Below are 23,192 nucleotides of genomic sequence, written 5' to 3'. Positions count from 1 at the left end.
CGGACCGTGCAGTTCAAGTCCTGGACCTGGCAGCTTGGGAAGCATTGCAGGGCATGTGTGCGTGCACGCCCCAAATCCCCAAAGGCGGGGGAAACGCAGGAGCGGTTTCTATGTGACGAGTCCCCGTGGAGGATGTGTTTTCTCCTCTCATTCTTTCTTTCTGTCTCGCTCTGGGGAGCATAAGTGCCCGCTGGCAAAGTAAAAACAACAACAAAAACCCCTCGTACTTCTAGGAGAGAGGATTTCAGTGGGGGCATACCAAAAAAGAATCTTATCTCATCGCTTACAAACTGCAGAGACCGTCAAGTGTTTCCATTGTGGTAGTTTTTTGTTTTTCATTAAATTAGAAGCATAAAAAGTTTGACCCATGATTTTTTTTAAGTCAGGGTTAAATGAGGATTCCATCTCATATTTCTGATCAACCTACAAACCTTGACACATTGCTTTTCACACTGAAGCTAGAATTTTAAAAGGTGACAAAATAGATCATAATTCAAAGCTGAGCAAGAGGCTACTTGTTTTGCAAGACTAGGAGGCAATTTTTAAAATTTTTACTGGATTTAGCAATGTATCAAATAGATGAATGTAGATCATATCATGAAGAAAATTATACATACACATACACACACACACACACACATTTGTTACATATTACAGCAAAATTCACATAGTAAGAAAATACGTTCTTGGGACCAGCAGTTAGCGTAATGGCTATGTCACTGGACTCCCACGTAGTCAACCGCGGTTCAAGTCCTGGACCCGGTGGCTTAAACTCACGCTGGGCGTGTGTGCATGCGTGCCCAAGATCCCAAGAGGAGAATGAAGGAGAAGGGATTGCGGTGTGGCCATCCCCTGCAGGGGGTGATTTCTTGCTTTCTGTCTCTCTGTCTCTCTGTCTCTGTCTGGCGAGCGCACGTGCCCTATAGCAAAAAACCTCTCCAAAAAAAAAAAAGAGAAGAAGTTCCTTAGTAAAATAGTATCTCTTATGCTATTATATTTGTAAATCTTTTCATTTTATTTTAGTATTTTATATTAGTTTTTGGAGAGATTTTCGGTCTAGGGTGCATGTGCTTCTCAGAGAGATAGAGAGATGGAGAGAAAGAAGGTAAGAAATCACCCCCCCCTCCCAGGGGGATGGCCACACTGCAATCCCTTCTCTTCCTTGGATTTTGGACACACACACCCACACACACACACACACACACACACACACAATGTGGTTTTCAAGCTGCAGGGCCCAGGACTCGAACAGTGGTTGACCATGTGGGAGTCCAGTGCCTTAAACACTATGCCACCTACTGGCCCCTTGTAAGTCTTAATTTTAAAAAAACTCAGGTTGCTATAAGACAGTAGCTTTTTTGCCATATGCACATATGACTTAGAAGGCAAGGAAAAACCACAGATGAAGAGACTTCATAAAGTCCGTGAAGGGGCAGCCAGGGGGTGGCACAGTGGTAACACTAGGGAACTCACACAGGACACAGGAAACCTCCTGGGTTCACATCCCAAGACCTCTGTGAGCAGGTTGAGGCTGGGGGTGCATCACCATTTGGGGTCCCTGTTTAAGGAACCTCTTTCTCTCTGTCTCTCTTTCATGGAGGAGATCAGGAAATAAACAAAAACCCTTTGAAACATAGCTTTTGCAGAGTATATATTTTCTGTAAACTTTTCAGACTCTGTCGTATGCAGAAAATAAGGAGAGGCTGGCAGGTGACGCAGTGGTTAAAGCACTGGACTCCCACATGCTCGACTACAGTTCGAGCCCCGGACCCAGTGACCTGAAACACACTGGAACCACGTATGTGCATGCCCAAAGTCCCAAGAAGAGGATGCAGGAGAAGGGATTGCAGTGTGGTCATCACCCCGGGGGGCGATTTCTCTCTTCCTGTCTCTCGGTCTCTCTTGTGTGTGCATGTACCCTCTAGGAAAAGTCTCTCTGGAAAACAAAAGGGAAAAGAAGGAGAGATGGAAGGAGAAGAGCAGGGAGGAGAGGGAAGCGATTGAGCATCTACTTATGATTCACACTAAAAAAAAATAAAACCCAGGAAGTAGAGACAGTTGGAGAGTAACCATTGGAGGTAAGAATTCCCTGTTGCATGGAGGTCGGGAATGATTTATTCCCTCAGTATTACTGCTCTTTCTGTGTGCAAGACCCGCTGAGGCACCCGAAGGCCCAGACACTGTACTTACTGTGTCCGGAAGAGGGCGGGAGAGCTGGAGTGCGGAACGTCCTGATGGTGGCCGGCCCCTCCCCGGCGATGGTGAGCACCTGGACTTCCAGTCGGTAGAGGGTGGACGGCCTCAGATTGGAAACGGTCAGCACATCATGATCCTGGGGAGGTGACATACAACGACAGGCTGGTCACTGACTTTTTAGAGACGACCCGCGTGGTCCCATCGCTTATGAGCGTTTCCTCCCCATCAGAGAATATATATATATATTTGGAGAGGTTTTTGCTATAGGGTGCGTGTGCTCACCAGACAGACAAGAGAGACAGAGAGACAGAAAGCGAGAAATGACCCCCCAAAGGGGATGGCCACACCGCAGTCCCTTCTCCTCCGTTCTCCTCTCAGGATCTTGGGCACACACGCACATGCACCCGGCATCAGTTTCAAGCCACCGGGTCCGGGATGCGCACCGCGGTCGACTACATGGGAGTCCAGCGACATAGCCATTACGCCAACTGCTGGTCCCAGAGAATATTTTGTAAGTGCAGCTTCAGTTGCTTTTTCCAGCCACAGTCTAATTGGCAGGCGTTTCCCCTGAAATGCAGGCGTCTCTGCCGAGTGGTGTGTTAACACCTCCTTCAGCTCTCGCCAGCCCGAGACCCTTGGCAGAGTGAACCTGTGCCAGGTGCCCCTTCCCAGGGCTCGCTCCTCAGATTCTGTTTTATTTTTTTACTCCTTAACAGAAGACTTTCCTGTGACTGGAAGTTTCTGGCCACCCGTCTTGTGATGTGAATTCTTGATCATCGCCCTGTCAGTGAATGAGCCAACCATTTCCCTTAAGTCCCCCTGTCTGCCAAAGCTGTAACTGAACACGTTTTTATATGCCAACACATTCTTCTCAACATTCAATAAAGCTAGCGCATGCAGAGAATGACTGCTTTCTAATTCCATGGAATTTTTCCTTCCGGGATTTAAGCTTTTCTTTCTTTTTCTTTTTTTCTTTTTCTTTTTGGACTTTAGAGCAAAGGTTTGGATATGCTAAGGGCATTTTCAGAGAAGGTAAAAAGCCCACACAAGATATATTTTTTTTCCCAAGCCAAGGAATTAAGTGGCTTGGAAGACAGGCCAGCTCGTTATAGGCGCTAGTCAAATTTGAAAGGGGAAAAAGACAAACAACACACTTCTTTTAGTTATTTTTCCCTCCAATTCAACAGATCAAACAGGGCATGTCCACAGAAACTAGCAGGACAGGAGGTTAACAAAGACAGGGACAAATGACTCCGCCATCTGCACAGAAGATACTCGGGAGGAGAAGTCTGTTGAAACGCTGGTGCTACTCGTTGGAATCTGTTCTTTTATGTATGTTTCTTTAGATTTTTGCCATAGAGCATGTGTGCTCACCAGAAAGAGAGAAAAGGAGACAGAAAGTGAGAAATCCACCTTCCCCTGGGGAACGACCATGCGACAATCCCTTCTCTTCCACTCTCGTCTTAGGAATTTGGGCACACACGCACATGCCAGGTCCGGGACTCGAACTGTGGAAGGCCACATGGAAATCCAGCACCTTAACCGCCACACCACCTGCTGGTCCCTTGTGCTACTGCTTAACTGGTCATGAGAACACATGTGATGTGTTCATATCTGCATAATGATACGCTGAGAAGAGAGTGCAGAAATAAGACCTCACAGGACAGCAGGCAGCATGGCAGAGATACCCACCTGGGGATGGCAGGTGACAGTGACCAATGGCTACCAACAACACAGACATAGTCAGCCCTACTCAACCGGGTGACACCTACCGAAGGCAGTATTTGGGACTGGGAGATAATGCTGTTGGGGAGGCTGTTCTGTCTGCTCTCCGTGGTCACCTCCGCCCACGTCACTTGAAACCCAGTCATGGGCTGATGGAGGTTGCCCTTGGCCATCTTCCAGGAAAAGTGGCCCGTGATGTTCATGTCGTGGACGATGAAGGAGGCAGAAAGGTTCTCGGGCTTGGCTAGCACTTTGGAAAGAGCATGACCTGTAAGGATGCATGGAGAAATTCTGAGTTAGGCTATGGAGAAGGGGCCAACACGGCACCTGTCTTATGTTCAAGGTGTGAATGATAGGCAGCCACTCTATGGGGAGGTGTTGGTAACCTGCCATTTTTCTTTCAGCAAGGGTTCAGGCTGTCACCCTGTCACACTAATGCTCTGGGGCTTACTTATACAATGCTGCGGGGGCGAAAGAAGGAGAGAACTTAAACGTGTCTAGAGAACAGGAATGATTCCAGTGAGGCAGTGGGTACTGGTGTTCTTAGAAGAGCAGATGGGCGCGTGCACTTACCAAAGAGAGACAGAGAGACAGAAAGCGAGAAATCACCCCCCAGGGGAGGATGGCCACACCACAATCCCTTCTCCTCCATTCTCCTCTTGGGATCTTGGGCACGCACGCAAACACATGCCTGGCATGAGTTTAAGCCACCAGGTCCGGGACTCGAACCACAGTTGACTACATGGGAGTCCAGCGATATAGCCATTACGCTACCTGCTGGTCCCAAAGAGTAGATGGGAAGAGCTGAGAGGACTGCATTTAAGGAGCCTTGGACGTCAGTCCCCACTACAAGGAAAGCAGAGGAAAATGGAAGGGGCAGATACGGGGCTAGGCAGGTCAATGTGCAAAGGATGTGAAGATGATTCACAGGGCAAAGGGGCAGGGTGAAAATGAAGTCGTTGATGTCCCTGTATGCCAAAGCACAAGCAATCTCTAAATATTCTCCTTCATTTCTAAAGAGAGAGTGCAAAAGATCAGCAAAACGCCCCACGGGAAATGCCTCTCATGAATTAAACTATGCATGGGTTCATTTTATAGATGTGTATTTTTTCCGTAGGGCACCTGTGCTTGTTGGAAAGAGACAGAGAGAAAAAGGTAGAGAGAAAGTGAAAAATCAACCCCCGGGGGATGGCTATGCTACAATCCTTTGACCATTCTCCTCTCAGGAGTTCGAGCCTGCATGCACACACGCCCACTGTGATTTTCAAGCTGCCAAGTCCAAGACTCAAACCGTGGTCACCCCATGTGGGAGTCCGGTGCCTTAACCACCACGCCACCTGCTGGCCCACGATTCAATTTTTTTTTTTTTTGCACCAAACTAAATATATACTTCAATTCTGTTTTTGCACAAACTTCTCAAAGTCCCTTCATGTTGCCAGCAAAGGACATCTTTCCAATGCTTAGGGTTATGAAATAATATATATATGTCCACATATAGTCCCAGCACATTGGCCATCATGTAACTTAGAAGGAGGGGTACCTGTAGTGTTTGGGGTCTAGCCAAATACAGTGTGGAAATGTTGTCAGTGTGTCACTGACACCTTCAACCCAGATGTGGGTGGAAGCTCTCCAGGAGCAGACATACCTGCTTCCCCGGGACAGCTAATGTGCTTGTAGCTTTTCCCCTTGAGACTGGAACACGGGGGCGTTGTAAAGGATGCTGCTTCTGCCTTGGAGTGGCCCTTCTGCCGTACTGGCTGGATGGTCACCTTGTATTTGCAGGAAAATGACAGATCCTGAAGAATTATGTAATTTTCCTGAAGAGAGAGAGGGAGCGAATTTATTAGCAATAAATCTTATTAGGGGGAAAGTGTGGGCTGGAATTGAAATCATATTCCTATAAGAACATTTTCTTATATATGGAGTATGTGCAATATGGCTTTTCTGTTTGATTCGTCATAATTGGGAAACCCTCCTGGCTGAGGGATACAGCAGCCTCTCCTTCTTTTTTTTTTTTGGAGAGATTTTTGCTATAGGGCACGTGTGCTCGCCAGACAGAGAGACAGAAAGTGAGAAATCACCCCCCAGGGGGGATGGCCACGCCGCAATCCCTTCTCCTCCATTCTCCTCTCGGGATCTTGGGCACGCACGCACACGCGCCCGGCGTGAGTTTTAAGCCACCAGGTCCAGGACGCGAACCGCAGTCGACTACATGGGAGTCCAGCGACATAGCCATTACGCTAACTGCTGGTCCTGCAGCATCGAAGCAGTCGGCTTCCGATATTCACAACCAGCATTCTCAGATTGGCAGAGGTACAGGGGGGAAATACAATCTCATTTTTCTTTAGTTTAATCATAATCATGATCATAAAAACCTAACTTGGGTTTCTCTGAGACATAGGCTTACTTTATATAAGTTTGGATTTTTTTTTCTTAACTTAAACATCAAGATATTCACTACTAATGCATTGAGTCACTGGAAAAGTCATGACTCATTTTTGCATAGAAAACTATGTCATGGGACCAGCAGTAGGCATAGTGGCTATGTCACTGAACTCCCATATAGTCAACTGTGGTTCGAGTCCCATACCCGGTGGCTTAAATTCACACCGGGTACATATGTGTGCTTGCCCAAGATCCTGAGAGGAGAATGGAGGAGAAGGGATTGCAGCATGGCCATACCCTCTGGGGGGTGAGCTCTCGCTTTCTCTCTCTCTGTCTCTCTGTGTTTTTCTGGTGAGTGCACGCGCCCTATAGCAAAAACCTCTCAAAAACAAAAAACAACTATGTCATGACTTTTCCGATGACCCAGTGTTTTTTTCCCATTTTGGAACGCTGTTTTGGCTTCCTGCTGTAGCATTTTGATGAAATAGAAATATGAGATACACACTAAAGAGCCAAGGAGCCAGCTTCTTAGAATAATGGACTACACACGAATATCAAAAGACGCAAGTGACTCTTATGACAGGTTTGTAAGTCTGCGTCTTGTACGTGTGGCTGGGAAGTTCTGCCTTTCCATTCTCTTTTGCAGTTGTCAAATTGCGATGTGGTGTGTAAGAGGTGCAGGTAGAATGTATTTGTCTGACTCCCTGTGGGTGAGCAAACATTCTTGCCAGACAGCAGCGAGGCTGAGGGGGAAAATATGGGACAAAAGTTAAAATAAAACTCAAGTTCAGGACAGAAGGTGTCATGGAGGTTAAGGCGCTGGATCCTACCTGACAGTGTGGTTTGAGCCCTGGACCTGGAGGCTTAAAAATCACTCTGGAGGCCAGCAGGTGGTGTATTAGTTACGGTGCTGGACTCCCATGTGGCCAACTGTGGTTCAAATACCGGACCGGGCAGCTTGAAATTCATGCCAGGCACATGTATGTGTGTATGTGCCCATTATTCTAAGAGCAGGAGAAGGGATGGCAGTGTGGCCATCCCATTTCCTACACTCTATCTCTCTGGTGAGTGCGTGTGCCCGATAGCAAAAATATCTCAAAAAAACAAAAAAATCACACCAGATGCCTATGTGCATGTGTGCCCACAATCCCAAAAGGAGACTAGAGAAGGGATTGCAGCATGACCTTCCCCCCGGGGGATGATTTCTCACTTTCCCTCTATCTCACTCTGTCTTTCTCTGGTGAGTACACATGCCCTATAGGAAAAAAGGGGGGAAAAATAAAATAATAAAAAGAGGAAAGAAAAGAAAACCTTGAGGTTCAAGTCCTCCTGGGTTACTTGAGTCAGGAGAAGTTGCTGGAGGCAGTGTAAAAGATGGTAACAACCACCTGAGCCCTTTATCCAGAAGGGGACAGCCAAGGAGGTGGCCCCAACTCAGCGCAATTCGCAATTCACACCAAAGTAAGTTAAGGAGGATCTGGCTCCATCCAGACAACCAGCTGGCCTCCTCTCTCTGCAAGTCTCAACTGCTTATGGCTGACAATGAATCCCGCACTTTACAAGACACTGTATGAGAATCCAGGATTAGCCATGAAGGATTCTGGGTTGCAGCAATTCCAAGAATGCTTTCATGTGGCCCAGAAGGCAGCAGTAGGTGCATCAGCTGATGCCCCAGCAGGGGATGAAAGCCAATTAGTCCAGTAGAGACGTCATTTAAAAATGAAAGCTGACAGGTTCTAAGCCCTTCGCAGTATGCCACTGCAGGATTTGGGCTCTTAATTCTACCAAGTATGGGGTGTGTCCTACCAATGATGGGACTGGGATGGGGCAACACCCAGAGCAGACACTGGGCTCCAGAGCACTCCAAAGCACCTCCAAAGAATTAGTAAATCCCATTCCCTTGGATATTTTCCTCTGGTTTTAAAACATAGTTTCTCTTTCAGAATGTCAGGTTTATGTTTTATTGCAGGCCACAGACTTTGGGAAGAAGTTGCGTGGAATATAAGGTAGAGCTTTGGTGAACCTGAGTTCACAAGTCAGATCCAGACAAAGGCCAACTCTCTGCAGAGCCAGTGACTTGCTTTTGGTCACTATGTGAACGTGATGCAATCAGATACGGTGCTGATCCTGTTGTACTTGTGGTTTTAGAAAATGTTCAAGACAGGGGACCAGCAGGTGGCGTAGTGGTTAAGGCGCTGGACACTCCCACATGGCCGACCATGGTTCGAGTCCTAGACCTGGTGGCTTGCTTTCTCTCTCTCTTTCTCTCTCTGTCTCTCTCTTTCACAAATAAAAATAAAAAAATATAATGAATAAATAAATAATTATTTAAATAAAATGTTCAAAACAAAAATATTCTCATTACCTATCTATCCCAAGCCTAAATCGCACATTCAGGGCCATGTTTGTGGATCTCGTCAACCGTTAATATCATTGCTGATAACACAAAGGAATGTCCAGAAGCCCATGGGAAAATGCAGTTGAATCAAGAGGTATTTGGGTGCAAAAACCTGCGAAACTCATGTGTAGTTTTTTCCTAATATGCACCTTGCATGAACTTTGTGAAGATCCCGCACACAACGCCCTCGTAAACATTTTGTATCCATTGGCTGGTCCTAATCTGTACCTCAGGGGTTAACTCCAAAATAGTTGGAATACTATTATCAATAGTATTGGAAAAGCTGCTATAGCCAAAGAGCTTTATTTATTTATTTTAGGTTTTTGTCATAGGGCCTGTGTGCTTGCCAGAGAGGAGAGAGACAGAGATACAGAGGGAAGGAAAGTGAGCAATCGTGCCCCAAGGGGGATGCCCAGGAAGCATCCTTTCTCCTCCATTCTCCTCTCTGGATTTGGGGCACACATGCACATGTGCCTGGCATACTTTTCAAGCCACCGGGTCTGGGACTCAAACCATGATTGGCCATGTGGGATCCAGCACCTTAATCACCATGTCACCTGCTGGCCCTATTAATGTTCTATTAAAAGTTTAAATACAAGGGAACCAGCAGTTAGCGTAATGGCTATGTCGCTGGACTCCCACGTAGTTGACCACGGTTCGTGTCCCAGACCTGGTGGCTTAAACTTACGCCGGGCACGTGTGTGTGCGTGCCCAAGATCCCGAGAGGAGAATGGAGGAGAAGGGATTGTGGCGTGACCATCCCCTCTGGGTGGTGATTTCTCGCTTTCTGTCTCTATGTCTCTCTCTGTCTGTCTGGCGAGCGCATGCGCCCTAGAGTGAAAACCTCTCAAAAAAAAAAAAGTTTAAAGACAAAATATATGAGTTCATTGCATATGGGACAGGTAGTATCCTTTGTTAACTGAATGCATTGAGGGCAATTAGGAATGTGGTGAGGAAAAAAGTCTAAATGATGCTGTCACATATAAAGTCACTAAAACAGAAATATCTTTAAGTCAAAGTGCCAAGTCAAAATTCAGAAAATCATTCAAAGGCTTTTTTATTTTTTTCCAATGAAGATGAAACACACAGACACTCAGAAGTCTGTCTTTGCTGATCTTGGAGTTCTTTAAGAACTGTATTCTGGGACCAGCAGTTGGCATAACGGCTATGTCACTGGACTCCCATGTAGCCGACCGTGGTTCGAGTCCTGGACCCGGTGGCTTAAACTCACCCCGGGCGTGTGTGTGTGCGTGCCCAAGATCCCAAGAGGAGAATGGAGGAGAAGGGATTGCGGCATGGCCATCCCTCCTGGGGGGTGATTTCTCACTTTCTGTTTCTCTGTCTCTCTCTGTCTGGTGAGCGCACATGCCCTATAGCAAAAACCTCTCCAAAAAAAAAGAACAAGTGAGTGGTGGCCCCCACGATTTCCGTTTCCATGAGTGGAGTAGGGGACCTGTGCAGGGGAGGTATCTGTCTGACATATCGGGGCTGTGGGCCCTTCCGTCCAGGGCTATAGCCCAATCAAGTCCGTGTGGGGACCCCCTGCTTACGTGGGTCATGGCAGATGCTGTCGCTGTCCCGGCTGTTCTGTTGTGGGCACAGACTTCCGGAAACCACTGCACACGGTATTGGCTGACGCCGGGATCTGTGTCAAAGAGCACAAACAGAAAGAACAGCCCGGAAGTTACATTCCACGGAGTCTGAGGGTCTGGAACTTGAGAAGACAGGAAATGCGAAGTAAAATCCTACCAACGATGAACAACAGCAGAGGCGGGCCCAAGGCTGCATGTGCACTTTGTGTCTTTGGTTGTTAACTGTCAGGAGGGAAGTAGGAAAGGGGCCTGGTGGTGGCACAACACGTACATACCTGAACCCACATGGGAAAGGTCCTGGGTTCATATCCTGAGACCGCCTAGGGCACCAGGTGCAAGTCCCCTTAATCTAGGCTGGCTAAGACTAGAGGGAGATCGAGACCAGCGAATGGTGTGATGATTACATTCCTGGACTCCCACGTAGTCAACTGTGGTTCGAGTCCCAGACCCGACGGCTTAAACTCACACCGGGCACATATGCATGCATGCCCGAAGTCCCAAGAGGAGAATGGAGGAGAAGGGATTGTGCCATGGCCATCCCCCCGGGGGGGTGATTTCTAGTTTTCTATCTCTCTGTCTGTCTCTCCAGTGAGCACACACGCGCTTAGGAAAATCTCTCTTAAAAAACAAAGAAAAGAATGAATAGTGCACTCCCACGCGGGTCCTGCTCTCTCTGTTTCTGTCCCTGCGTCTCTCTCTCTCTCTCTCTCTTTCTCTGTCTCAAGAAAAAAAATAAACAAATTGCACTTTTTAAAAAGAGGAAAGGAAGAAAAGTAATACACTTCTGACCCAAAAACCTGTGTCGAAATGTAAGTACCAAGCAGAAGAAGATCATTAATGCAGTAAGAGAAAACGATCCCAAAGATATCTTGAGGATAACCTGACTATGCTTGTCACGGTAAGAAAGCCCAACAAGAGTGGCTAACACATAGGGCAGCCCCGAAACTGCTGTGGAAAGAGAGAATCACCAGGTGCCTATCGATACCACTTTTTATTTTTATTTATTTTACATTTTTTAGAGATTTTTGCCCTAGGGCATGTGCATGTGCCAGAGAGCCAGAAACAGACAGAGACAACGAGATGGAAAGTGAGGAATCACCCACTGGGGGGTGACCACACCGCAATCCCTCCTCCTCCTTTCTCCTCTCAGGACCTTGGGCACGCACGCACACGCACCTGGTGTGAGTTTCAGGCCATAGGGTCTGGGACTTAAACTGTGGTCCGCCGTGTGTGAGTTCAGCAACATAACTGCTACACCATGTACCGGCCCCTGGATCCCACTTTTTAAAAATAATTATTTAATTTTATTTATTATTATTATTATTATTACTGTTACTATTATTTTAATACACATGAGAGAGAGAGAGAGGGAATGTGAGAAAGCAAGCCACCAGGTCTGGGACTCGAACTGCTATCGGCCATATGGGAGTCTAGTGGCTTAACTACCATGCCACCTGATGGTCCCAGATCCCACATTTTTTTTTTTTTTTTGGCCAGGTTTTTCTCATAGGGTGCGGGGGCTCCAGGTTCTTGCTATAGGGTGCGTGGGCTCGCCAAACAGACAGAGAGAGAGAGAGAGAGATAGGAAGCAAGAAATCACCTCCCAGGGAAGATGGTCATCCCGCAATCCCTTCTCCTCCATTCTCCTCTTGGGATCTTGGGCTCGCACACATACGCACCTGGCATGAGTTTAAGCCACGGGGTCTGGGACTCGAACCGTGGTCGACTATGTGGGAGTCCAGCGACATAGCCATTACTCTAACTGCTGGTCCTAGATCCCACATTTTTAAACCAACATGATAATCATGGAACCCAGGTGAGAACAAATGCTTCTCTGAGGCTGGGAGAGTTGTGTTTTACATGCATTTCCTGTTAGATGTCTGTGGCCATTGCAGGGGTCGGGAGACCTGGGAAGCTTCCTCGCATCTCCGTGTGTCTCATCCCAGCTGACATGAGGCGCAGCACTCTCCGACACAGGCAGGAGCATGGACCCTTAAAACAGTCTCAAGTGTAGCACATACTTTCCATGCCTTCTTTTGGACCAGAAAGTGAGAAAAAAAGGCAAAATGATTGAGTGTGGGAAAAGAGGTCTTGACAGTGTCTGGTTTCTTAATCAGCCGTGTGTCCAAGGGATGTGAAATGGCACCGCTTTGCTGGTGATTAACATCTCGTCCTGAGCGGTCAGGCCAAGCGTTTGATGGGGCTTTTCAGAGGGGAAAACTCTTTGATGAAATCGAGTTCATTTCAGACTCGCTTAGAGCCCTTTGGAACCAGAAAAGAAAAACTTCCAACCGGAGAAAGTACACGGATACAAAGAGAGCACATGGCTGAAAGGGAGACCATTTATAGAAGGTTTACTTGTTTACAAGGACGACATCGAGGGCTTGTTTGTTGTTTGTAGTTTGTGCTTTTAATTTGTCGGAGGGTGTATGTGCTCACCAGAGACAGAGAGCGAGTGAGAGACGGAGTGGGGAAGGGAATACCTCCCCAGGGGGGCCCCATCATGCCACGACCCCCTCTTCTCCTGGTCCTCCTTTAGGGATTTTGTGCATGTATGCACACATGCCTGGCATGTTTCCCAAGCTGCCAGGTCGGAAGCTCGAACCGTTTGGTGAGTCATGTGGGATCTGGCTCCAGTAACCACAGGGCCACAGGCTAGTGCTGTTTTTGGTTTTGTTTTGTCATAATAATAATTGAACATTAGCTATAAGGGTCATGAGTGAATCCATATTCTTTATGGAAAGAGCTACCCTCTTGAACCTTACCTTTTAACAGGGCTAGATGGGGGACCAGCAGTTGGCATAATGGCTCTGTCACTGGACTCCCATGTAGTCGACCACAGTTCAAGTCCCAGACGTGGTGCTTAAACTCACGCCGGGCGCGTGTGCGTGCGTGCGCAAGATCCCAAGGGGAGAATGGAGGAGACGGGATCGCGGTGTGGCCTTCCTCCCCGGCGGGTGACTTCTCGCTTTCTGTCTCTCTGTCTGTCTCTGTCTGTCTGGCGAGCGCATGCGCCCTATAGCTCCCAAACAAACAAAGAAACAAACAAACAAAACTGGGCTGGACAGATTAAACAAAATATGTGCATCAGATACTGTGGGCTTAGAAGCTCTGACGTCTATGGATCAATACAGAAGGTGTGGGTTGCGAGGGGGCATATTGACGAGGGTTTTGATTTTATACAAGGGAGGTGATGTGTCTCACAGAGAAGCTCACTTAAAAAAAAAAAATCGGAACCAGCAGTTAGTATAATGGCTATGTTGCTGAACTCCCATGTGGTCAACCACAGTTTGAGTTCCGGACCTGGTGGCTTAAACTCACACCGGGCGCGTGTGTGTGCGTGCCCAAGATCCTGAGAGGAGAATGGAGGAGGAAGGATTGCGGCGTGGCCATCCCCCTGGGGGGTGATTTCTCACTTTCTGTCTCTCTCTCTCTCTCTCTGTCTGTCTGGCGAGCGCATGCACCCTATAGCTAAAACCTCTCCAAAAAAAAGCAATCATTTGTTTCTTCCTTCCGTGAAGGAGAGAGATGCACCCCCATCAAGGTCCTCATGATCACCCCCGAGTCTGTGTCCCATGTGACCTCGACATCGGGGAGCGCTCCATTACTGCCGCACCACCGCGGTCAGCCAGAAGCCCACGTACGAGTCAGGGTGGGAAGGGGCTTTGGCAGTGGGCCCTGGCGGTGCAGAGAGCCGTGGGAAGGCCGTTCCGAGCCAGCACTGGCCCACAGAGCTGCCTGTGGTGACGCATATATTGTAGATAGGACCACCACTGGCCACCTGAGCTTTCAAAGCACTGGAAATGGTCCCAGCGCACTGAAGAATGACATCCCTCCTGTTTCGTTCTCACCCACTTGGATTTAACGAGGAGAGTATTGGCTGCAGTATCTGGCATCTTGGTTTATCCGTGGGGAATACTAGCCACTGTCAGAGTCCTGAGACGAGAATCGAGTGTGACTGGCACGCTTTGGCCGACAGCACGCGGCCGATTCCGGTTGACCGTAACACAGTTCCGTGGCCAGACTGGGCTGCCCCTCAGGACCTGGGCGTCTTAAGGAAAGCTCACGTATTTTACAACCTAAGTGTTCTCTCACGATGGGACTACCAGGAGTGACTCAAGGGAGCCAGCCATGGGGTCACAGCAGTGACACAGTGCCCTGCTATGCTGAAGCCACCTGTGAAGTCCTGGGTTCGTGTCTGGAGGTTTCCCCACGTGCCAATGACCCCGGCTCAGCGACGCTGGGATGCAGAACCCACAGCAATGTGACCAAGAAAAATGCTAAACTTAGATTTAAAAAAGCTTTCCTCAAAGCTTGTTATTGTATTTTATTTTTGCTCTCGGGTGCTTGTACTCGCTGCAGAAAGAGAGAGAGAGTCGCTGGACTCCCATGTAGTCTACCACAGTTCACGTCCTGGACCCGCCGCGATCCCTTCTCCTTCATTCTCCTCCCTCACTTCCTATCTATCTGTGTCTTTCTTGGTGAGCACACAACCGATAGCATAAAAATAAATAAATAAATAAAACCAAAAAAAAGAAAAACTAAAAACCAAGAAAACTATGAACTGCTGCTAACAGAAAAGAACGAAATTACTAACACGATTAGCTAAGTGCAGTATTTATTTTACAATAATATTTTTGTAGAAATTCACTGTTAAAAGTACTTGTCCTCTTCCAGGCATTCACTATTATAACCGTTCATTTGAGACGGTTCGTTTGAGACGGTTCATACTGACGTTGATTTAAGTTCATTTCCCCATGAAATGATAGGCTACATCGTAATAAATAATACAAAATTAAAGCTTCTTTGGTGTGTTTTTCAATCTGTTGGGGCCGGGATTTGAACCACAGCTGGCTATGTGGGATCTGGCTCCCTGAAGCTCTAGTCTACCAAGCAAGCCCTGCACGTGTTTTATAAATGCAAGCCATGCACGTGTTTTATAAATGTGTAGGGAACCTCTGGTGTGAGATTCCGCAGGTCACATGGTGAAAGCACAAAGGGATTCTCAAAGCGGGGAAAGGTGGGCTGAGTGCAGATCCCACTCCGTCTGCCGGGTTCCACTTCGGGCTCCCCAAAGCTCTCTAGGCTCCTTCCACTGTGGGTGTTTACCATAAGGAGCTCCACTGTGATTTACATGTTCATTTGCTTTTCAAGTCCAAAATGAAAAGGGAAATGGGGATAGAAACAGCGTAAGGAAAAAGGCTTTTCAGAAAAATGTAAAAACCCTAGCTAGAGCCTGGCTCCTCTGGGACTCTGATGGCAGAGAGAGCAGACCACACCCCAGTTCTGCTCACTTGCTGCTGTCTCCCACACAGCTCTGCTACCTCCCCGGCACGGCGCTTTTAGTTCATGCTCTGCTTGTTTCTTGTAGGGCTACCAACATGAACTGCCTAGCAGAGCCCCCATGTTCCCCCAACTTTCCTCACCCATCACCTGCCATTGGGCCATGTCCCTAGCCTGGCCTGGTCACTTCGGAGCTCTAGGCGTGCCTTCTGGACTGCCGAGGGGACTCTTCCTGGACATTCAACACACCACATCGTCCCCCTCCCAGGACATGCAGTCATTCTGTTGTTCACAGTCTTGGTAAGTCAAGGCTCACTTCAGTAGTCATTCAAGCTGCAAGTTCAAGGCTCCCTCTCGAACTTCCCTTCAGCCAAGTCTTTCTTTGTCTTTTTGGAGAGGGTTTTGCTATAGGGCGCTTGCGCTCCCCAGAAAGACAGAGACAGAGAGACAGAAAGACAGAAAGTGAGAAATCACCCTGTACGGTTCCTTTTGCATTCCACACTCCTTGGAAGGATCTCACAAACAAAGCAGAAGCAATCCCTTCTCCTCCACTCTCCTCTCGGGATCTTGGGCACACACGCACAAGCGCCTGGTGTGAGTTTAAGCCACCAGGTCCGGGACTCGAACTGCAGTCAACTACATGGGAGTCCAGCGACATAGCCCTTATGCTAAGTACTGGTCTCCATCAACCAAGTCTTTCTTAATATCTAGGTGAGTGTGAATCCTGGTTTTCTCGGGAAAGTCACAATTTATGTCTGTGTGGGGGAATAAAGTTCAAGAATGCCTCCTTTCACTTTGACAAGAATGACAGTTCAGACAGTACACAGTGTGGACGCTCTTATAATCTCTCTTAAATAACTCTACTCTCTTAAATAACTCACATCCCCACCCTTCAACACAATGCCTGTTATAAAGTAGACAATCCGAACATATTTACAAAATAAGCTAAAAAATAAATGAAAATTGCACTCATTGATACCTAAGCTCATTCTAATGTTTACAGCTTCACATTGTTGCATGACACGTATTTTAATATACTCTCCTAAAAATCATTACTACAGATATATAAAAGAAGTCATACTTTTAAAAATAAATTGATTTAGGGGCCAGCAGGTGGCATGGTGATTGGGGCACAACTCCCACGTGGCCAACCGTGGTAGTCCCAGACCTGGTGGCTTGCTTTCTCACTCTCTTTCTCTCTGTCTCTGGTGAACACACATGCCCTGGAGCAAGCTGAATAATAATGATCACAAAATTCAATCAATCATTAATTTAAAAATAAAAAATAATTAATTTTAAAAAGAGAGTTCATTCCACTAATGTGTAAAGCGTCCCTGGAATTAATAAGAAAGACTGACAATATAATGTAAAATGGGCAAAGGTTATGAACAGGAAGGTCCTCAAAAAGCAAAAGTACAAACAGCTCTGAAATATATGTTCCAGGAATAATTACACTGTCCCTCATCTCAGATATGAGGTGTGTAATTCGGTAGGACTGTGCACGGTTTAAGCTGTATCATTAACGTATTTATTTATTTTTTTGATCAGTGGTGGGCACAAAGATTCTGGCTGGATTATTCCTTCTACTTTCTCTTATATTTGAATGTTTTGGGACAATATTTTACAAAATATTTCAGTAACTGCAAGCTTACATTATGTATATCGAATCTTCATGATAATGTTTTTTAATCAGAAAAATATTGAAATTGTCACTGTCACCATGATCTTTACAGTGTTGTTTAAATAAATTACACTGTCTTTGTTCAAAGAATAATGGGCAATTGTTTTTCTTTTTTTTCTTTCTTTTTTTGGAGAGGTTTTTGCTATAGGGCACGTGCACTCGCCAGACAGAGAGAGACAGAAAGCGAGAAATCACCCCCCAGGAGGGATGGCCACGCCGCAATCCCTTCTCCTCCATTCTCCTCTCGGGATCTTGGGCACGCACGCACACGCTCCCAGTGTGTTTTAAGCCACTGGGTCCGGGACGCGAACCATGGTCGACTACATGGGAGTCCAGCGACATAGCCATTACGCTAACTGCTGGTCCCCTGGGCAATTGTTTTTAACACTGAAGCAATTCTATATGTGCTGCTGAGAAATAATCCCTGCTATATAAATACATATGAATGTATCCTGGAAGAAATTATTAATATTGGTAATGCTTACTGACTATCTAAAGGATTAATTTAAAAGAAAAATCGGACCTTTCTTTCCTCTCTTTTGTTCTATATTTCTTTTATCACCTTAGTTAAAAAACAAAAGATCTTGCCACTAGCTTTCAGAGGCAAGATTAGCGGAGGGAAATTACACTGTGCTTGGTTTTAGGTTCTGTCATCTTCGTCAAAGGCTTGAAGTGCGTGACAGAGGCATGAGTTGTCCGTCTGGGTATTTTCATGCACGTTCCTTTTGCATTCCACACTCCTTGGAAGGATCTCACAAACAAAGCAGAAGCAAAATACCCGATTCTGCATTCCCACCTTCCTGGTGGAGGGAATCTAGACAGTCCTCCAAGCTCTGCCCTTCACTTCAAAGAAATGTTCCGTACGACTGCTTAGAGAGCACGCAAGCGGAAATGGCAGGAACCAAACTCAGGGTGTAAGAAAAATCCACCAAAAAATAAATGTATACACATATATATATGACACATCAGGAAAGCTACGGAGTGAGCCTCTTCATCCTGAATAAGCAGCCACGCTATAATCGCATGGTGTTGCTGGAGAGCTTCCATGGTCAGAATATCGTGTGACCGCCTCTGCACACGATATTCTCTGTAGAGACATATTTCACTTCAATTATATCTTAGAAATCAACGTTGTGGCCAACCATAAAGAATGGTGGGTCGGGACCAGCAGTTAGCGTAATGGCTATGTCGCTGGATTCCCACGTAGTCCAGCACGGTTCGAGTCCCGGACCCGGTGGTTTAAACTCACGCCGGGCGCGTGTGCGTGCGTGCCCAAGATCCCGAGAGGAGAATGGAGGAGAAGGGATTGCGGCATGGCCATCCCCCCTGGGGGGTGATTTCTCATTTTCTATCTCTCTGTCTCTCTCTGTCCGTCTGGCGAGCACACGTGCCCTATAGCAAAAACCTCTCCAAAAACAAAAAGAAAGGTTGGGCCAGTCAGTGGCATGGTGGATAAGGTGGCTGACTCTCCCAGGCTAACTGCAGACACGTATGTACATGCACACACATACGCACAAGTACACACACACCAGCTGGAAGAAACACATGCAAATACAACCGTTGAAAGAAAACCCACCGAAATGTTGCTTTCAGGAAGTGATATTGAGATGATAGGTGACTTTTTTTCTATTTTTCAAATTATATTATGGGTATTTTTTTCTCCCCATAAAATAATTTAGAACAAAAAATATAGCTCCTAATAATGAATATTTTGAGCGTTTCAGATTGAAAGTCAGCCTTCTAGGAAAGATGGGAACACAGACCGACATCCTTGAAATGAAAAGAAACTTAAACAATTCAGTATTTCAAAATGTGATAGAGAGGGCCAGCCCTAGTGACCTGGTGGTTAAGGCAGCTGGATCCCACATGGCTGACTCTGTGGTTCAAGTCCTAGACCCGGTGCTTGAAAAACATGCTGGGCACAGGTACATGCATGCCCCAAATCCCCAAAGGAGGGAGAAGCGGAGGAGAAGGGATTGCAGTATGACAATGCCCCATGGGTATGCTTTCTAGCTTTATCTCTCTTTTCCTCAGCAGTGAGCACACATACCCTCTGGCAAATTAGTTTCAAAATGCAATGTAGAATCCTAGAAATCAATATCAACTCAGCCAAGCTTTAATACAAAAGAGCTTCTGGGGGGCAAGCAGATGGTATAGTGGTTATGTCACTAGACTCCCACACGGCTGACTGGTTCGAGTCTCGGCCCTGGTGTCTTGAACATCACACTGGACGTGTGTACGTGCATGACCAAGATCCCATGAGGAGAATGGAGGGGAAGGGATTGTGGCATGGCCATCCCCCCTTGGGGGGGATGATGTCTCACTTTCTCTCTTACTGTCTCTATCTCTGTCTCTCTCTCTTTCTCTCTGGTGAGTGCATGCTCCCTAATGCAAAAACTTGTTAAAAAAAAATAGCTTTTTAAAAAAATTATTTTTTTTATTGTCATCATAATCTTGTTTATATTACACTGGATCGCATATAACTTTACAGTGTATTACATTGCTTTTTCAAAAGGGAATGCCATGCGTGTCAGTCAGTACAGAGACATTAATCTCCCCATTTCGCTCAGCTACCATTTGCCTTAAGTTCAATACCATACTGAGCGTGCAATACTGTTCTGACTTTACTGTTATGTGCTTTTAACTTGACCAGAGAGAAACAGAGAGTGAGAAAGCAAGCCACCAGGTCCAGGCCACACGGCTGACTGGTTCGAGTCTCGGCCCTGGTGTCTTGAACATCACACTGGACGTGTGTACGTGCATGACCAAGATCCCATGAGGAGAATGGAGGGGAAGGGATTGTGGCATGGCCATCCCCCCTTGGGGGGGATGATGTCTCACTTTCTCTCTTACTGTCTCTATCTCTGTCTCTCTCTCTTTCTCTCTGGTGAGTGCATGCTCCCTAATGCAAAAACTTGTTAAAAAAAAATAGCTTTTTAAAAAAATTATTTTTTTTATTGTCATCATAATCTTGTTTATATTACACTGGATCGCATATAACTTTACAGTGTATTACATTGCTTTTTCAAAAGGGAATGCCATGCGTGTCAGTCAGTACAGAGACATTAATCTCCCCATTTCGCTCAGCTACCATTTGCCTTAAGTTCAATACCATACTGAGCGTGCAATACTGTTCTGACTTTACTGTTATGTGCTTTTAACTTGACCAGAGAGAAACAGAGAGTGAGAAAGCAAGCCACCAGGTCCAGGACTGGAACTGCTGTCGGCCATGTGGGAGTCCCGGATCTTAGCCACCACACCACCTGCCAGCCTGCCCTTGACTTTTTTACAGGTATTGCTCTGTCATTCTGTCACTGTGCTGTGTCAAGTCAGTAAGGGACAAGTGAAAAGCATGACATACCTTCGGTCTTTTTCCAGTAGACCTTGACTTGCAGTTGACCGTCTTGGAAGAACGGAGCTCCGATTTCCAGCGGGCGGGTGCTTCGTCGTCTTTGGAAAGGGGGCTGCATTGGAATCACACCTTTCCGAGCTTTTCCAAGCTGTTCCTCTACAAGGAAGTACAACAGCCCAGTGTAGATGTTCAAAAGAATTCTATAACCTGAGATGAATCCCAAGTATTTCATTTCATCCTGTTATTCCGAGTCAGCACCTGCTTTTGGGTGGTGGTGGCTGTTTCTGTTGTATGTGTGTATGCGTGTGCATGTGCATGCACATGCTTTAGACAGGGTCTTCTTCTGCCTCAGTGCCTGAGTGGCCGGGATTACTGCTGCATGCTACAGTCCCCAGCTTTTAGAGCGGGTGGGCCTCCCGTGTGGTCCCTGCCTGCAGAGCGGACCCTCCAGCACACTCTACTGCAGCTGGGTTTCAGTGTCTGTTTTTTGAAACTAAAAGGTGGAGGAATTGCATAGTCTTCATGCTCCAGTTAAGGAACTCCCTCTTCTAAATGTGTTGGGGTACCTACAAGTATACTACATGTAGTCCCCACAATTGTAATTGGTAATTAGTACACCATATTCATCACCTTGAAAGATGCTCCTATCTAAGGAATAAGAATAAATATGTGGGGGGGGGAATAGCAGGTGGTGCAGGTCTTGAGGCGCTGGACTCCCACATGGCTAACCACAGTTCGAGTCTTGAACCTGGCAGCTAGCTTTCTTATTCTCCCTTTCTGTCTGTCTGCCTCTGGTCAACATGAAAGAAAAATAATAAATAAAATTAAAAATAAATAAATCTTAAAAAAAAAAAAAAAGAAGAAAAAATATGGAGTCGTGGGAACAGTGGTCAGGTATTTTTCTCTGCAAAAATGTGTCGTGATTTTCTGATGACCCAATAGTATTTCCTATGGTAGAAAAGTGTTTTATCTTTATGGGGGAAATAAGCAGTATTAAAATATCATTTCACGAAAACCATAGACAGGTCTCCACGGAAGTCCGAGCACTGCACACCAGTGGCAGTGCAAAGCCCGCAACAGAAGCATGGTGCAACTCTGTCAGCTCGGAGCACACGCTGCACGGGCCCAGGAGGCGAGGCCAGCCTGCATCGCAGCCCTGACCACCAGCCTCAGTGTTGCTGAAATCACTGCAGATGCCCATGTTTGGACACAGGCTCAAGTGAAAGAGTAAAATAATAATATTAATAATAATAAATGAAATGAAACGCAGCGGTAACAATACACTTGCTTAAGGAACAGAACGTAAGAATACATTTGTTCACTCGGTATTTCTGGAGGTATTTATGAGCACTTTCCAAGCACCAGACACTGAGCTGGTGCTCACACTTTTGTAGATGAGGAGCTCTTGAAACCAAAAAAAAAAAAAAAAAAAAAAAATTGCCTGGAAATAATTAGAGCACACAGTGGAGGGCTCTCCTGGAGACCCCTAACAGCAGACGGCACGCATGCAGTAAGGCACTATTGCAGCCCTTGCAAAAAGTGGCCCCGCCTTCCTGGTGAAATGAGCCACAGGCCAGTTACTACAATGGCAGATGACATTTGTGAGTAAACGAGGGCACTTTAGGAAAGATGATATCAAAATATGTACATGTGTTCATTATTTTTATTTTCCATCTCTGTTTTTTTTTTTTTTTCCCTCCAGAGATGTTTGCTATAGGGCACATGTACTATCTGGAGAGAAAGACAGAGAGACAGTGAGAAATCACCCCCCACGAGGGATGGTCATACCACAATCCCCTCTCCTCCAACCTCCTCCTGGGATGTTGGGCAGGCACGCACATGTGCCTGGCGTGAGTTTCAAGCCGCTGGGTCCTGGACTTGAACTGTGGCCAACCATGTGGGAGTCCAGCACCTCAACCACCATGCCACTCAGTGGCCCCTTTTTTCCATCTGTAATGTAAACGTTTATCCTCCTGTTGTTTACTTAAAGAGGTATTCAGGGATCAGGTGGTGGTACAGGGGTATCCAATTGGAGTCACATGGGGAAGATGCTGCGTTCACATCCTGATTCCTCCCTGGGCACACCTCCCATGTCTGGGCAGGTCTGAGTGAGAGCGTGGATCATGGCATGAGGACCTTCCTGAGGGCGCCTATTTCTCTCTCTCTCTCTCTCTTTCTCTCTCTGTCTCTCAGAAGAAATAAATTCATTAATTAAAAAAAAATGTATTCTGGGGACCAGCAGATGGTGTAATGGTTATGTTGCTAGACTCTCACATAGAACAGTTCAAGTCCCGGATCCGGCAGCTTAAAACTCATGCTGGGCACGTGCACATGTGTGCACAAAATCCCAAGAGGAGAATAGAGGAGAAGGGATTGTGGCGTGGCCGTCCCTCCTGGGAAGCGAAGTTTACGTTGTCCATTAAAACTTCCCATAAACTGACCTTGGTGAAGATTTCCCAATGAAAGCTGAAACACAATCCTGTTTATAGCTCCTTTATTTATTTATCTATTTATTTTTTTTCCTTGTAACTTGCTCCCCCAACTCAACCTGGAGCTCCTCTAGAAAAAGACCCTGACCCC

At 46.5% G+C, this 23,192-nt stretch overlaps 1 protein-coding gene across 1 annotated transcript in view; it reads right to left on the bottom strand.

Moving 5' to 3' along the window:
• ANOS1 (anosmin 1) overlaps positions 1 to 23,192 on the bottom strand; it is a 322,949-nt gene that overhangs the window by 4,233 nt on the left and 295,524 nt on the right. Inside the window, exons 10-14 of the mRNA XM_027771540.1 lie at positions 20,622 to 20,768; positions 10,255 to 10,349; positions 5,567 to 5,738; positions 3,969 to 4,189; positions 2,191 to 2,332 (exon numbers count right to left, since the gene is read on the bottom strand). Of these exons, the coding sequence (XP_027627341.1) occupies positions 2,191 to 2,332; positions 3,969 to 4,189; positions 5,567 to 5,738; positions 10,255 to 10,349; positions 20,622 to 20,768 (777 nt within the window). The remainder of the gene's footprint in view (positions 1 to 2,190; positions 2,333 to 3,968; positions 4,190 to 5,566; positions 5,739 to 10,254; positions 10,350 to 20,621; positions 20,769 to 23,192) is intronic.

This window comes from Tupaia chinensis, unplaced genomic scaffold (genome assembly GCF_000334495.1).
Source record: "Tupaia chinensis unplaced genomic scaffold, TupChi_1.0 Scaffold000222_1, whole genome shotgun sequence".
In the NCBI taxonomy this organism is placed as follows: domain Eukaryota; kingdom Metazoa; phylum Chordata; class Mammalia; order Scandentia; family Tupaiidae; genus Tupaia; species Tupaia belangeri.
The sequence above is the reverse complement of the archived record's forward strand: the minus strand, read 5'-3'. Positions and strand labels throughout refer to the sequence as shown.